General features: G+C 48.8%; 1 protein-coding gene across 1 annotated transcript in view; it reads left to right on the top strand.

Annotated features, from left to right (window-relative positions):
• The window catches only part of LOC134934577 (collagen alpha-1(VII) chain-like), an 817258-nt gene that overhangs the window by 223877 nt on the left and 575720 nt on the right, over positions 1 to 17661 (top strand). Inside the window, exon 49 of the mRNA XM_063929986.1 lies at positions 17121 to 17195. Coding sequence (XP_063786056.1) covers positions 17121 to 17195 — 75 coding nt within the window. The remainder of the gene's footprint in view (positions 1 to 17120; positions 17196 to 17661) is intronic.

Raw genomic sequence — 17661 nt, 5'->3', positions numbered from 1 at the left:
ATTTTTGTCCCATAAAAAGGGACACAACAAAACAGGTATGTACATGAATGTCTGCAAATGTTGCTCCACATTTGTAACACAATTTCACAATAACACTAATGTTATTTTTGTTTAACACAACTTTCACAGAGGTGGGCTGGGCTCTGCATCCAGAACTTCTTTGGAAGCAGGTAGAGAATGCTGGCCAGCCATTCTGATTGTGAATTACACACAGTCAGAGAGACCAGGCAGCATTCTCTACTTACCTCTCAGCCTGCAGCCAGACAGTGAATAGCTGTCAGTATGCTGATTGGTGGCTGGCTTGAGCTACAATATCCACTAAAGTGCTAACAGTTGTTCACTGTATGGAAGCATGTGGACAAATGGCGCAGGACTGCAGTAGGGGTAATTTATAATTCACAATTTTTTTCCCATTCCCATGAATGGGTGGATAGGGGCCCCAGTACATTGTTTTGCCCAGGGCCTACAATGCTGTAAAGACGGCCCTGAATGGAGGCAGAAATATGTGACAAACAGATAACTAACAATTATAAACACAGGACTACTTACATACACCAAGCAACAATCAGAAAATCACTAGCTCCTCCTGCAACGGCACAACAATACCTCATGTCCCTCTTCCAACTACAAACTCAGATACCCACAAACTACAGAAGGTGGGGTGTGTTTTTTTATAAGCTTTTCCAGTGTCCAAATGACATATGACTCCATCTACCAAACCAAACATATTTCCATGTTCACGCGTGTTTACTCAGCCATGTTTCACATTTTACGATATTGTTTTGAGAAAACGCGCTAAGACAACACAATTGCATAGACCATCGTAAAACACGATTCTGTCAATCACAATTCTTGGTACATTGGAGTGTTTAGTTTAAAAAAAAAATGTTCGAGTGATGCAGATCGTGTTTTAAACTCAACCAAACATGATTCTTAGTACTTTTATCCCTTGGATTTGCTACAATGCTCCGCAGAGTAGGGAACAAGGGTGTAGCTACCATAGGTGCAGGGGATGTGGCTGCTATGGGTCCCGAGTCGTCTCTGGGGCCCGAGCTTACCCCTGCACCTAGTTTCTGAGCCCCGGTGCTGGCAACTTTTAACCTTACAATTGTGCAGCCACACCTGCTGACCCTGCCGGCTCCACCTCCTGTGTACTAACTAATGCTGGGAGGAGGCGTGGCTGAGTCTGCAGGGACATCCCTCGACCACGACCAAGCCTCCTCCCAGCGTCTCTGAGGAGACACGAGGCGAAGCCTGGCTGGGAGAACGGAAGAGGCAGCAGTGCAGATGAGGCGGAAGTGCAGCAGCAAACTGCTGACAACTTTAAAAACAAACATGGCCCCAATGGTGAGTGCACACATCCACTGGGGGAGGCGATCCTAAAGTAATCCACCGTAGGGGGGCGGACGTGTCACGTGGGGAGAAGGGGGGGCTGCACGCACATGGAATTATGCTATGGGGCCCCCGACTGACATAGCTACGCCCCTGGTAGGGAACCTTGATTGTGGGATGGTGCCCACATCTTGAAAAAAATATTCAGCCCAGACAGGCTTGCCCTGCTGCTACAACTATTTGCTTATCCTGATTGTTGGTCCTATATATGTATGTATGCATTATTACATACTTATGGCACTATGAATGATTCGGGCATGATGAAATAGTATGTCATACTGGCGCTTCACATTGATGATGACCGTGCGACTGCTCCCAGCGCCGGTCAACAAGCAACTGTGATGTCTGTTTAAGCAGCAGTATTTTGAATTCGGTATGGGCGCGAGCCAATCCCGGCTTGTAGATTGGCAACCAAACAGGGAAGGGTGGTGGAATTTTCAATTTGGCACCGGCCATGAGTCAATCACAGGTCATGGACTGGCAGCCAATCTGGAGAATGCTTGGCCACCCCTGGTTGGCTGTCAGTTCTCAAGCTATAATTGGCTTGCATCTTGCACCAAATTTCAAATGCCGCCAAGGAGCAGAGAGTGAGAAAAGTAAACCTCCCGAAGAAAAGAAGAAGAAAGAGTTAGCCCCACTGAATCCTCTCCCAGTCTCTTCGGCCACCACCTTTTTTTTTAACCATCCCCTAGACCACCAGGGTTGTCGGACAGTGCACTAGGCCCGTGGGCACAGTGATGCTTCAGACGTACGGTGCACGCTAGGTGGGCAGAGAATCCATGCCTCTGGCAAGTGACTCTGAGCGTTAGGCACAGATTAGATAGGTATAAAAACAATATATAGTAAGAAAGAGGACATACAGTAGCATAGGATAATATAAGGACAAATTAAGTATGACAGTCCAATCAGTATGGTTTGTCAATGAGGCAAGCTGTAGACTAAGTGCACAGGAAGTCTAATTTAGTTCAAATACAATGATGACCATATCTATAGAGGTAGATAGGGCAGACTAAGAAGCGGAGTGAGGGTAGAAAAATGTAAATACTGTAGAGGAAAAAAGGCAGGAAGGAGAGGCCGGGGAGTGTGCTGTGATTTTAGCATTTACTACTGTCTGTCAAGCCACAGGGTCTAACATAATCAAAGAGCATATACTACTGTTTTACTTTGGCGCCTACCTGCCGCATATATTCTGGTGTGAAACTGGCACATATACGACCATTTCAAATCTGGATGCATCTTGAGATGTATCCAGTTCTGCAAGCTGTGCCTGTTTAATTGCATTTTATGTCTGCATTTTTGGCACAGAATGTATCCAATGCTACATGAGCCCCTAAGTGTATTTAACTTTTTATTTTTAACTCAATAAAAGTAATGCACATTTTCTGTACAGCGTATTAACAACATGCCTGTCTCATTATATCCTCACGTTCCTGACAATCAGTGGCGTAAATTCGTCCCAGTTGCCCGGAGGCAAGATAAATATTGGTGCCCTCCCATATATAGATAAATATAGCAAGGCTGCAGATTCTAATTATATGAAGCTACTTAGAATTGTGAAAAAAAAGCATCACAACTAGGTCAGATCTATGTAGTGTGCAGCCACACACTACATAGATCTGCTCAATGCTGATTATTTCTCTTCCAATTATTTTACAAGTGTCATACCCAGGATTAGAACCCACAACCTATTACACTGGAAGCAGGCACCTTACTGATGGAGCTATTTGCTCCTGTATGGGAAGCATGAGAATTCTAACTATATGAAGTTACTTGTAATTGTCAGCTCAGTAACTTCATATAATCAGAATTCTCATGCTTCCTATACAGGAGTAAATAGCTCCATCAGTAAGGTACCTGTTTCCAAGTTAATACTGTAGGTCGTGGGTTTTAATACTGGATATGATACTTTTTTTTCTCATCAATAGTTTTTATTGAATTTTTTATTTTTTTTGCATTGCAAACAGGGGTACAAAAGGAAGAGAAAGGGGGGGGGAGGGGAAGTAGGTACATAAACACATAGGAGAACGCTATAACAGACATGTGCAAACAGTTCAAAGTCGATCACACAGGTACATCGTAAGGAAAACAAAAAAATGAATGGAGATGGAAGGGCGGCAATGGGCTTGATATAAATACAACACAAATAGGAGGTCATTGCAGTCTTGGGAGGGGGGGGGCCCATCAGCCGATGGGGCTGGGAGGTGGCTGTCCAGGGGGGCGGGGACGCAACACTAATGCAGCACCCTCACCCTCCGAAATAAACAGATGCCAAGGTATCCAGCGCACAAATGGAGATTTAGCAGTGAACGAGTATGGGATGTGTTCAGTCTCCATCAAGAAGTGCAGCTGAATTTTGTGTATCACCTTCAACAATGGAGGCGGTGTGGGCTGTTTCCAGTTTTGGGCTAAAGCCGCACGCGCGGCAAGACAGATGTGGCCTAAGACATAGTGTAGATGTACACCCACGCCTCGCGGGTATATATTCAATAAAGCTATAAGAGGGGAGGGGGACAGGTTGAGATTCATAACTTTGTTGATAAGGCCAAATATCTCTGTCCAGTACCCTTGAATATGGGGACATGACCAAAAAATATGGAAGAGGTGGCCTACCTCTCCGCAGAGGCGCCAACAAAACTTCGAACATGCAGGCCAAATCGTATGTAGCCTTTCCAGTGTGAGGTATAATCTATGGAGTAGCTTAACATGCATTTCGGAGTGATTCAGGCATTTAGACATAGTAAAAGATGACATAAAAATGCGTTGCCATTGAGAATCATGGAGAACACATCCCACATCCGCCTCCCACCTGAGTTGGGCTCTATATTTAGAAACAGGGAGTAGTGAGAGTAATGTTTTATACCAGAAGGAGATCTCCCCTCTAGAAGTAGCGCTAGAAAATCGGCCTATGACTTGCAGGATACCAGGTGGTGGTGGGGAGGGGGAGAGGTGGAGGCTAGTCCACCAGTGCTGTATTTGGTAATATCGAAGCCTCTCAGAGTCAGGCAGAGAGAAGCGTCCCTGAATATCAGAAAAGGAGGCGAGCCCAGGCCCATTAAACAAGTCTCCCAGGACCTCCATCCCCCTGGACCTCCAGCCCGCCAGGTTAAGATTAGGGACTAGAGTGGCCACCGTTTGTAGTGATATCAGAGAGAAATTATGATAGGAAGGGGATATGGCCGCAGTCAATTTGTCCCAAACCTGGAGCATGGCTCGGGTAGAGGGGAGGAGGTTTAAGCTCCGTGGGCGAAGGGGTTTAGGGATCCAAAAAAGATCTTTCAGGGGAAATCGGGGGCAGGTCGCCTCTTCCAGACACGTCCACCCCGGACATACATCTTTGTAGAATTCTTTAATCTGGGCCAGAAGGGAGGCCTCCTGGTACAGTGATAGATTGGGCATATCCAGGCCACCGACTCTCCTCGGTAGAGACATCCTCGCGCGAGCAAGTTTAGGCGGGCGCGAAGACCATATATAATTAGTGAGGATTGTAGTGGCCTTATCTAGATACTTCTTGGGAAAAATAAAAGGGATAGTTCGGAACAAGAACATTAATTTAGGGAGCAGCGACATCTTAAAGGCGGCCAGACGACCTAACCAAGAAACTTCATAGTTGAGCCATGATTTGGTGAACATCTGAAGGGAGGACAGCAGAGGAGGAAGATTAACATCAAATACAGAAAAGGTAGATGGGGGGATGTAGATACCCAGGATGGAGTATCTACATGTAGATGTAGATACCCAGTATCGAGGATGTTTGCCAGTTATATGGATACTTAGCGCATAATGGGGGCAAGGAGTTAGAGAGATTAATGGGCAGAGCATCCGTCTTAGAGGCATTTAATTTATAATACGATGCTGCAGAGTACCTATCTAAAACATTGTGCAAATGGGGAAGTGTTGTGGCTGGATCTGTTACAAATAAAAGAACATCGTCTGCGAACAAACATGGTTTGTGCGACGTGGCGCCCAATCGCAGTCCAGGGAACTGCAGGTCCGCTCGAAGCCTAGCTGCCAGTGGTTCAATGGCCAGTACGAATATGAGAGGGGAGAGAGGGCAGCCCTGACGGGTGCCATTATAGATTGGAAAAGAGCGAGATAAAAAACCATTACTGAATACCTGGGCCGTCGGGGAGCTATACAGGGCTAATATCGAAGAGAGGATGCGATCACGCAGGCCAAATTTTAGTAGGACTTCTCGCATATAAGACCAGTTTAAACGATCAAAGGCCTTCTCCGCGTCCAAAGATAGCAGAAGGAGACCTTGGTCGGGGATTAGGGAATCAACAAGGTTAAAGACCCTGCGTGTATTATCGGACGCCTGTCTTCCCGGGATAAAGCCAACTTGGTCCGGATGTATCAGGGAGGGGAGGAGGGCGTTCAATCGAGAGGCTATTAATTTAGCGTATATTTTAATATCCCCATTCAGTAACGCAATGGGACGATAATTTTGACAAGAGGTCACATCTTTGCCCGGTTTAGGGATCGTGACAATACGCGCCTCGAGCATCTCCTGAGGGAGGGTGCCCTGAGAGGTAATATCGGTGTAGACTGCCACCAAAGAGGGAGCTAGAAGGTCTTGGAACGAAACATAAAAGTCATTAATAAAGCCATCGGGGCCCGGCGCCTTACCCTGAGGGAGGGACTTGATCACTTGGAGGGTTTCTGATAAGGACCATGGGGCATTCAGTAATGCTAGTTGATCGTCTGAGATATTTGGGAGGTTTAAATCCGCTAAGAAGGAGTTGATAGAGGAAGGGGTAGGCTGTGGGGTGGCAGGATCTGTCGAGAGGTTATAGAGTTGGGAGTAGAAGTTGGCAAACTGGTTCGCTATCTCTCTTGGGTTAGAAATTTTGGTGCCTGTGGGGGATACAATGAGCTTGATTCTATTCCGAGCCTGCTGAGCCCTAAGCTTCCGGGCAAGCATTTTCCCCGGCCTGTTCCCCGCTAGATAAAACTTCTGACGTATCCTATTTAATGAAGCCTGGGTGCGCGCCATTAGTAATGTCTGGAGTTGGGACCTAATATCGGCTGACTGCTTCTGTAAGGATTTCGTAGGTCTAGATTGATTTTTGTCCTCTAATTCCTGCAGTTTGAGCTCCAAATCGGCCTGGCGTTGTAGGTTAAGTTTCTTGAGCTGTGCTCCTGCCTGAATCGCTGCCCCCCGGGTGACAGCTTTAAGTGTGCACCAGAAGTTCAGGGTGGACGTGTCCGAGGGGGAATTAAATTCCATATAGTACGAAATACTGTCAGCTATGATTTTTTTTGAGACTGGGTTGGACAGCAAATGAGGAGAGAGTCTCCAAGGGCGGGGGGGGAGAGTGTTGACTAGCTACACTACATTTAAGAATCAGCGGGGCATGGTCTGACCAAGTTATAGGGAGAATATCTAAAGATCTGGCGAACTGGAGGGTCCATTTGTCCGAAAATATAAAATCAATACGGGAGTAAGAGTTGTGGACGGGGGAATAGTAGGTGTACTCCCGCCCTGTGGGGTTTTGCACTCGCCATATGTCATAGAGATCAAATTCAGCTAAGAGGTTACGAAAGGCTAAGGAGGGGGCGTTGGGGGAGACTGAAGTGGAGGGAGAGGTCCCAGGAGACCTGTCCAGTTTAGGGTCAAGAACTAAATTAAAATCCCCCGTGAGCAAAAGGGAGCCCATACGAATCTTCTGAATAGCTACACATAACTTTCGGACAAAAGCAACTCGGTTTGAGTTCGGGGCATATGCCGAGACCAGAGTGACCGGCTTGTCGTTTAAAAGGCCGCTCAGTATAAGATACCGGCCATTTTTATCAGCTATCTGAGAGTGCAAAATGAAGGAGATGGAGTCCCTAAATAATATGGCCACACCGTTCCTCTTAAAAGGGCCATTAGCAAAATAACCTAAAGGGAATCTACGATCTTTAAAAATAGGGGGTGCTACAGATGAAAAGTGTGTCTCCTGCAGGGTAACAATATCAGCTTTATTCCTAGTATAATAACCCAAAGCCAGCCTATGCTTATTAGGGGAATTCAGCCCCTTGACATTCATAGATAATACCTGAACCATCGGAGCAATCTAATGTACGTTGTGGGAGGTGAAGGGCCTTGACACATACAAAAATAGAATTGTCTCGAGCAGCGAGTACCTACATCATAAAACAGGGGGTGGGGGAGGGGAGGGAGGGTACAGGGAGGTGAGAGGGAAGGAAAAAACCAAAACGACCCAGTATATCGGGTCGGCATAACTACTGCAAGGAAGGTAAAAAAATGCAGTAGTATATTACCAGGGGGGAACATGTGGCCTAGCGCCACCACCCATGAAACTGAACAGAAAAAATAAGAATAAGCAGAAGTAAATATGCCTACCAACAATACACATGAGAGCACATGAAAAAAAAAAAAAAAACAGACACAAATAAACTCAGTTATTATATGAAAGGCTAGGACACCATTATCACAACAGCACGCAGGGCAACTCATGTGACCCCAACAAGGACAATGGCTAAGTCCATTCTGTGATATCGGTACCGGAGACAGTTCAACTTGAAAACCCAAGCTGGATGTATCAGCGTCAGGCGGTGACCCATTCCGAGCGGATGGTGGGCTGTTTCTTGGATCCAGGAGGTAGTGTAACAGAGATATCCCACTCCGCCAGTAATTTGACTCCAGTCTCCAATGAAGTCACTGTGTAAGACTTATTTTCATACGAGATGACGAGCTTCACCGGAAAACCCCATCTGTACGTGATGTCTTGGTCGCGAAGTGCCAGAGTGACGGGAAGAAATGCTCGTCGTTTGGCCAAGGTTAGAGCGGAGAAGTCCGGGAACAGTTGTAAACCGCCAAGAGCATCCAAGTCGGAGTCGCCCGCCTCTCTGGCCGCTTTCAGGATGCGTTCTTTGATTGTAAAGAAATGCACCCTCAGGAGTGTATCTCTCGGGAGCGAGGGGGCAACTGAGCGTGGTTTAGGCAGTCTATGAATCCTGTCAATAAGCAGCTCTCTAGTGTCGGTTCTAGGCAGAAGCTTCTGGAACAGGACGGTAGCGTAATTTTCCAACTCGGAATTCTGCACGGAGTCGGGAATGCCTCGGATCTTAATATTATTACGCCGGGATCTGTCCTCTATGTCCGCAATCTTGAGTTTAAACGCCTCAAGGTCACTTTGCTGCTGGTCGTGGGCCGTTATGAGGTCATTATGAGACGAGACCAATTCCTCTACTTTCCTCTCTAGATGGTCCGTACGGTCTCCTATAGCGTGCAGCTCCGTCTTATCCTCCCGAAGAGCTGCTGTGAGGTCCTGAGTCAACTCAGATTTGAATGCTGAGAGGGCCTGGTACAGAGTTTTGACCGTGAGAGGTGCATCAGAATCAGGGTCAAACCCCGGCAGGGAGGCAGGGCTGCGGGGGGTATCTTGCGGAGAAGCGGCAACCGGGGACTTCCGTAGAGAAGAGGCGGCAGGTGCCGTCTTCTGAGGCGGAAAAGATACTCTGGGGGGCAGCACCCCTTTGACCTTTTTAGGAGGCATTCCAATGGAGTGAGGTTCCGCAGACGGAAAGAAGATAATAATAAAGAAGCTCAGGATCCCTCAGAATATATAACGGAAATTTAGGTAAGCATAAAAAACACGGGTGGTAGCGGGCAGATGATCTGCGTTACATCAGAAGGGCGATATCACACATGACCAGGCAGAGGGTCATCTCGATTCTGCGGGGCCCAGATGGAAGGTTCCCAGCCGGGAGAGATGGGTGAGCGGTCAGGTACACACCTCGGGTCCAGTAGCGCTGTACATTAAATGCTATGAGACAGAGCTGGATAAATGTGGTACGCTTCCCTCCAGGCACTTCTCTGTTGTAGGATCCAGGAGTCAACAGGCAGGAGAGGAATGAGAGAGCAGTAGCTGCCACCCAGGAGAGCAGGCCGGCTGGGAAGGCTAACCACAGTGATTCCTGCAGCTTGAAGCAGCTTTCTCTGTGGAAACCAAGATGGCCGCCGCACCTCCCTGGGTGTATGTGTCCCGACCTTCCCCCACTGCCAGGGGCCCCCACGGCCTGTTGCCCCGCAGGGTATCCTCCCTGGGGGTCAGGAGAGTGGTCTGGATGGCTCCAGGGGCTCAGGTGGAGTACGCGTCTCTTTCCGGTGCTGCTACTCCGCCGTGGAGCTCAAAATGTGGGCACCGGGAGTACGTGAGTCCCCGGCTTCCGGATGGTCCTAGGCCGCAACCTGCGGAAGCCGTGAAAACAGCTCCCCGGCGGTCACTGCCGGGCACAGGGGGGCTGCAGATGGAGAGGGGAGCCCCCGGAGATGGGCTGCAACGAACCAGGGAGGAAATTAAAGAGAATTTTTAAAGCAGGAGAGAAGAGTGTAGCAGAAGCACGTCTGCTCTCTTCTCCAGCTAGGCCATGCCCCCCGATATGACACTTTTAAAATGTGCATCTATAATAAAGAGGGTGTGACTTGTAAGGTACAGGGATTAGTGGGAAAGGCGAGTCGGCCACAGAAGATTTAGCGGCGACTGTCAGTTAACTTATTTGAATGGTGCCGCTGAACACGGAACAGGAGGAGAGGTGCCGGCGGCAGCTGACTCCATTGTCTCCGATAGTTATGCATCTGCTGACAATTAATTTCTTCATTGCAAGAGGGTAGAACACAGTGCAAGCCGTCTTAACAGCATTGTAGTCCCTGGGCAAAACAATGCACTGGGACCCCTACACAGAGGTGGATTGGGATCGAACACCAGCCCGGGAAATTTATGGAAGCAGCCCTAATGGCGGTGGAGTCTGTTGAGGGGGAGGGACCTGTCAAGAGCGCGGGGTCACTCCTCAGAGGTCCTGATTCTGAGATAGACACAGTTGGGGCCTCCTTTGCTTTACGTTATGCTAATGTTTATCTGCGACTTTATGCATATGCTGCTACAATACCCTTCCCTAATGTACATCTGTACGTCTGAATATACAAGGGCTGATATGCCCACTTTCAGGTCTACTGACACTGCTATCCTACCTTTAATCTACTTCTGATTTTATTGATTTTTCATTCTACAAAGCCCTTTTTTTTAACCTTATATGCTTCCAAGTACAGGGAGGGAGCACACATTACATACAGCACAGTACAGGGAGGGAGCACACACTACATACAGCACAGTACAGGGAGGGAGCACACACTACATACAGCACAGTACAGGGAGGGAGCACACACTACATACAGCACAGTACAGGGAGGGAGCACATACTACATACAGCACAGTACAGGGAGGGAGCACATACTACATACAGCTCAGTACAGGGAGGGAGCACACACTACATACAGCACAGTAAAGGGAGGGAGCACACACTACATACAGCACAGTACAGGAAGGGGGAGCACACACTACATACAGCACAGTACAGGGAGGGAGCACACACTACATACAGCACAGCAAAGGGAGGGAGCACACATTACATACAGCACAGTACAGGGATGGAGCACACACTACATACAGCACAGTACAGGGAGGGAGCACACACCACATACAGCACAGTACAGGGAGGGAGCACACACTACATACAGCACAGTACAGGGAGGGAGCACACACTACATACAGCACAGCACAGGGAGGGAGCACACACTACATACAGCACAGTACAGGGAGGGAGCACACACTACGTACAGCACAGTACAGGGAGGGAGCACACACTTCATACAGCACAGTACAGGGAGAGAGCACACACTACATACAGCACAGTACATGGAGGGAGTACACACTACATACAGCACAGTACAGGAAGTGGGAGCACCCACTACATACAGCACAGTACAGGAAGGGAGCACACACTTCATACAGCACAGTACAGGGAGGGAGCACACACTACATACAGCACAGTACAGGGAGGGAGCACACACTACATACAGCACAGTACAGGGAGGGGGAGCACACACTACATACAGCACAGTACAGGGAGGGGGCACACACTACATACAGCACAGTACAGGGGGAGGAGCACACACTACATACAGCACAGTACAGGGAGGGAGCACACACGACATACAGTACAGTACAGGAAGGGGGAGCACACACTACAAACAGTACAGTACAGGGAGGGAGCACACACTACGTACAGCACAGTACAGGGAGGGAGCACACACTACATACAGCACAGTACAGGGAGGGAGCACACACTACATACAGCATACAGGGAGGGAGCACACACTACATACAGCACAGTACAGGAAGCGGGAGCACACACTACATACAGCACAAACAGGGAGGGAGCACACACTACATACAGCACAGTACAGGGAGGGAGCACACACTACATACAGCACAGTACAGGGAGGCAGCACATACTACATACAGCACAGTACAGGGAGGGAGCACACACTACATACAGTACAGGGAGGGAGCACACACTACATACAGCACAGTACAGGAAGGGGGAGCACACACTACATACAGCACAGTACAGGGAGGGAGCACACACTACATACAGCACAGCAAAGGGAGGGAGCACACATTACATACAGCACAGTACAGGGAGTGAGCACACACTACATACAGCACAGTACAGGGAGGGAGCACACACCACATACAGCACAGTAGAGGGAGGGAGCACACACTACATACAGCACAGTACAGGGAGGGAGCACACACTACATACAGCACAGTACAGGGAGGGAGCACACACTACATACAGCACAGTACAGGGAGGGAGCACACACTACGTACAGCACAGTACAGGGAGGGAGCACACACTACATACAGCACAGTACAGGGAGAGAGCACACACTGCATACTGCACAGTACATGGAGGGAGTACACACTACATACAGCACAGTACAGGAAGCGGGAGCACCCACTACATACAGCACAGTACAGGGAGGGAGCACACACTACATACAGCACAGTACAGGGAGGGAGCACACACTACATACAGCACAGTACAGGGAGGGGGAGCACACACTACATACAGCACAGTACAGGGAGGGAGCACACACTACATACAGCACAGTACAGGGAGGGAGCACACACTACATACAGCACAGTACATGGAGGGAGCACACACTACATACAGCACAGTACAGGGAGGGAGCACACACTACATACAGCACAGTACAGGGAGGGAGCACACAGTACATACAGCACAGTACAGGGGGAGGAGCACACACTACATACAGCACAGTACAGGGAGGGAGCACACACTACATACAGTACAGTACAGGAAGGGGGAGCACACACTACATACAGTACAGTACAGGGAGGGAGCACACACTACGTACAGCACAGTACAGGGAGGAAGCACACACTATACATACAGCACAGTACAGGGAGGGAGCACACACTACATACAGCACAGTACAGGGAGGGAGCACACACTACATACAGCACAGTACAGGGAGGGGGAGCACACACTACATACAGCACAGTACAGGGAGGGGGCACACACTACATACAGCACAGTACAGGGGAGGAGCACACACTACATACAGCACAGTACAGGGAGGGAGCACACACTACATACAGCACAGTACAGGGAGGGAGCACACACTACATACAGCACAGTACAGGAAGCGGGAGCACACACTACATACAGCACAGTACAGGGAGGGAGCACACACTACATACAGCACAGTACAGGGAGGGAGCACACACTACATACAGCACAGTACAGGGAGGGAGCACATACTACATACAGCACAGAACAGGGAGGGAGCACACACTACATACAGCACAGTACAGGGAGGGAGCACACACTACATACAGCACAGTACAGGAAGGGGGAGCACACACTACATACAGCACAGTACAGGGAGGGAGCACACACTACATACAGCACAGTACAGGGAGGGAGCACACACTACATACAGCACAGTACAGGGAGGGAGCACATACTACATACAGCACAGTACAGGGAGGGAGCACACACTACATACAGCACAGTACAGGGAGGGAGCACACACTACATACAGCACAGTACAGGAAGGGGGAGCACACACTACATACAGCACAGTACAGGGAGGGAGCACACACTACATACAGCACAGCAAAGGGAGGGAGCACACATTACATACAGCACAGTACAGGGAGGGAGCACACACTACATACAGCACAGTACAGGGAGGGAGCACACACCACATACAGCACAGTACAGGGAGGGAACACACACTACATAGAGCACAGTACAGGGAGGGAGCACACACTACATACAGCACAGTACAGGGAGGGAGCACACACTACATACAGCACAGTACAGGGAGGGAGCACACACTACGTACAGCACAGTACAGGGAGGGAGCACACACTACATACAGCACAGTACAGGGAGAGAGCACACACTACATACTGCACAGTACATGGAGGGAGTACACACTACATACAGCACAGTACAGGAAGCGGGAGCACCCACTACATACAGCACAGTACAGGGAGGGAGCACACACTACATACAGCACAGTACAGGGAGGGAGCACACACTACATACAGCACAGTACAGGGAGGGGGAGCACACACTACATACAGCACAGTACAGGGAGGGGGCACACACTACATACAGTACAGTACAGGAAGGGGGAGCACACACTACATACAGTACAGTACAGGGAGGGAGCACACACTACGTACAGCACAGTACAGGGAGGGAGCACACACTACATACAGCACAGTACAGGGAGGGAGCACACACTACATACAGCACAGTACAGGGAGGGAGCACACACCACATACAGCACAGTACAGGGAGGGAGCACACACCACATACAGCACAGTACAGGGAGGGAGCACACACTACATACAGCACAGTACAGGGAGGGAGCACACACTACATACAGCACAGTACAGGGAGGGAGCACACACTATACATACAGCACAGTACACGGAGGGAGCACACACTACATACAGCACAGTACAGGGAGGGAGCACACACTACATACAGCACAGTACAGGGAGGGGGAGCACACACTACATACAGCACAGTACAGGGAGGGAGCACACACTACATACAGCACAGTACAGGGATGGAGCCCACACCCCATACAGCACAGTACAGGGAGGGAGCACACACCACATACAGCACAGTACATGGAGGGAGCACACACTACATACAGCACAGTACAAGGAGGGAGCACACACCACATACAGCACAGTACAGGGAGGGAGTACACCATACTTGCCTACCTGACCCTCTCCGTGAGGGAGAAAATGCTCTGTTCCTGGACTTTCCTGGTCATGTATGCTTGCCATCACCTGTGGTGAAACACCTTTCTTATCAATTAGGTCAGGTAGACAAGTATGGAGTACACACCACATACAGCACAGTACATGGAGGGAGCACACACTACATACAGCACAGTACAGGGAGGCAGCACACACTACATACAGCACAGAACAGGGAGGGAGCACACACTACATACAGCACAGTACAGGGAGGGAGCACACACTACATACAGCACAGTACAGGGAGAGAGCACACACAAGTAGTGAAACACAGACACAGGGGACCAGCACAGTGGAATCTGTCCCAGTGGCCAATCCGCCCCTTATTACATACATAGCCACCACATTATTACATGTATAGCACTGCATTACACAAATAGCACCACATTACAGATATAGCACCGCACTACACGTACAGCACCGCATTATACGACTAGCACCACATTACACATATTGCACCTCATTACACAAATAGCACCACATTACATACATAGCCACCACATTACATACGTAGCCACTGCATTACATACGTAGACACCGCATTACATACGTAGACACCGCATTACATAAATAGGCCCATCATCACAGAGCCGGATTAAGACTATGGGGGGCCCGGGGCACTTCAAATGGCGGGGCCCCTAACAAGGAGGCAGGCGAATTTTATATATCTATATGTGTATGTATATATATATATACATATACACATGGGATGTAGTTATGTGACCGGCGGTCAGGAGACCACTGGTCACAATACCTACGCCGGGATCCCGCCCCCTAACAATCCTGTTAGTCGGCATGCCGACTAACAGAAACTATTCCCACTCGTGGGTGTCCACGACAGCCAAAGAGTGGGAATAGAACCTGTGGTGAGCACAGCTCACCACCGAGCCCGCAGTGTGTCCGCAAGGGGCTTCGATGCGCTCGCCTTCCCCCCGGCCATCTCAAAGCCGGGATCCTGGTGTCAGTATGGTGACCGGTCGCACTTACCCTACATATACATATATATATATATATATATATATATATATATATATATATATACTGCATGTATGTATATATAAATATATATATATTGTATGCATGTGTATATATATATATATATGTATATGTGTGTGTGTGTGTATATATATATATATATATATATATATATATATATATACATACACACACGCACTTTACACATACATAAAAACACATAATGGCAACATGACATAGAGCCAAAAGTTCCAATTTAACAACATGATAGGAAAAAAAATACAGCCAGCTTACTTTTTTTTCTCAGCTGGCAGGCTGCTTGTGACCCATGAGAGTGAGACACAGGAGAGTGAGAGCGCGCTCCTCCACACTGCTGCTGCTGTTAGGTTGCCTGGGCAACCTATAGGGAGCCGCTGGAAGCACAGCGCCTTCACATACCATTGGACAGCTGAGCCATCGCTCAGCTGTCCTGTACTTCTGTGAAGCGCCAGCGCCGCTGCCACTGCTGTTAGGTTGCCAGGGCAACCAACAGTAAGCCGCTGGGAGCGCAGCGCCGCAGATCGGATGTCCGATCTGTGGCGGGTGGAGGGGGGCCCTTGTAAAGAGGGGGGCCCGGGGTACTTACCCCCTGGGCCCCCCCCTTAATCCGGCTCTGCATCATTATGGACAGACATTGGGCAGCTAGAGGGCTGAAGGACTTTGCATTAGAGATTGTCCCCAGTATGGCTGTGAGTGCTGCCTGATCAGCTGGCATCCTAAGAACAAGGTATGTCCTGCTCCTGTCCAGTCCCCAAACCATCATCATAATGCAAATAATCTAATTAAAAAAACCTATCTGCCGGGTCCCCATCAGTGCTCAGTTGCCGCTCTGGCCAGTTCAGTGAGAGTGCGGGAGCTAGGGTGGCGGCGGGTGTGATGAACACAGCTCTGACCATCACTATGCTGCTGCTCCCGAGCTCGTTGAAGAGACCTTTGGCTGGGGCCAGGGAGAGGATGCTGCTGGGCTGGTTAATTTTCTCCAGGTCCCCCGTTGGTAGAACAGCTTCACCACTTTTTGCGGCTAGTGGCACCTGGTAGTGTCCGTCAGCCTAACTTTCGGATTGCGTTCCAATGAACGGCAAGTACTGGAAGCAGTGTGAGCCAGCCCAGCCTGAGTGTGAATCGGCCTGGATGAGGGGGGGTATGGAACCGGCCCATCGGAATCTGTCATGGTGTCCTGGTGGGCCAATCCGCCCCTGCCCCTACACACCCATTAATGGGAGCCAATTTAAAAAAAATTATAACATACCCCTTCTGCGGACCTGCAAGCTTCTGTACAGTGAATGGCTGTCAGCACTCTGATTAGTGGATAGCGCCAGACATCCACCAATCAGCCTGCTGACAGCCTTTCGCAGTATGGCTGCAGGTTGGGAGGCAGGTAGAGAATGCTGCCTCGCCACTCTGATTATGTGACCGCCTTGATCGGAGGCCCCTAGAATTGTGGGTCCCAGTATGCCTATACTTAAGATGTCCCTACACAGTGCAGACTACCTGACAATACAGTGTAAAATCTGTATTCTAATTATTATTTACCTTGTTCTTTTTGAATAGGGACTAGACGGTGGCAAAGGGCAAAAGGGTGAGCTTGGAACTTCTTGGACCTTACCTGGACTAAGAGGTAAAGATGTAAGTAGAAATGGTAGAGTCCTTGCAGTACAGTCAATGTATGTGTGCCATTGAAATGCCCAGATCATATACAGAACTCAGCTATAACATTGGAAGAATCACTTTGTTATATTCAGGTTACTGCATTTTCTGTACAATGCAGTAACCCCTAGCAACCGTTTAAAAACTTGCTTTAATTAATTGACTTCACAAGCCTGATCTGGGGTAATCGTGATTGCTGTTCCTTCTATACTGGTAGATAACTCCAAATGTCTGACGAACCATAAAAAATGTGGACATGTACAAGTGCATATTTAGCCTGATTTAAAGTATGTCTGATATTAATCATTCTAGTTTGGACGCAATGTTAAGTGTGTATGCAGTGTGGTAATGTTGAGTGTGTTGCAGTGTAGCAATGTTTATTGTGCATGCAGTGTAGCAATCTTTACCACTGTGCATGTGCCGTAGAGAGAATTTATTTGACATT

This window comes from Pseudophryne corroboree, chromosome 6, assembly GCF_028390025.1.
Source record: "Pseudophryne corroboree isolate aPseCor3 chromosome 6, aPseCor3.hap2, whole genome shotgun sequence".
Lineage (NCBI taxonomy): Eukaryota > Metazoa > Chordata > Amphibia > Anura > Myobatrachidae > Pseudophryne > Pseudophryne corroboree.
The sequence above is the reverse complement of the archived record's forward strand: the minus strand, read 5'-3'. Positions and strand labels throughout refer to the sequence as shown.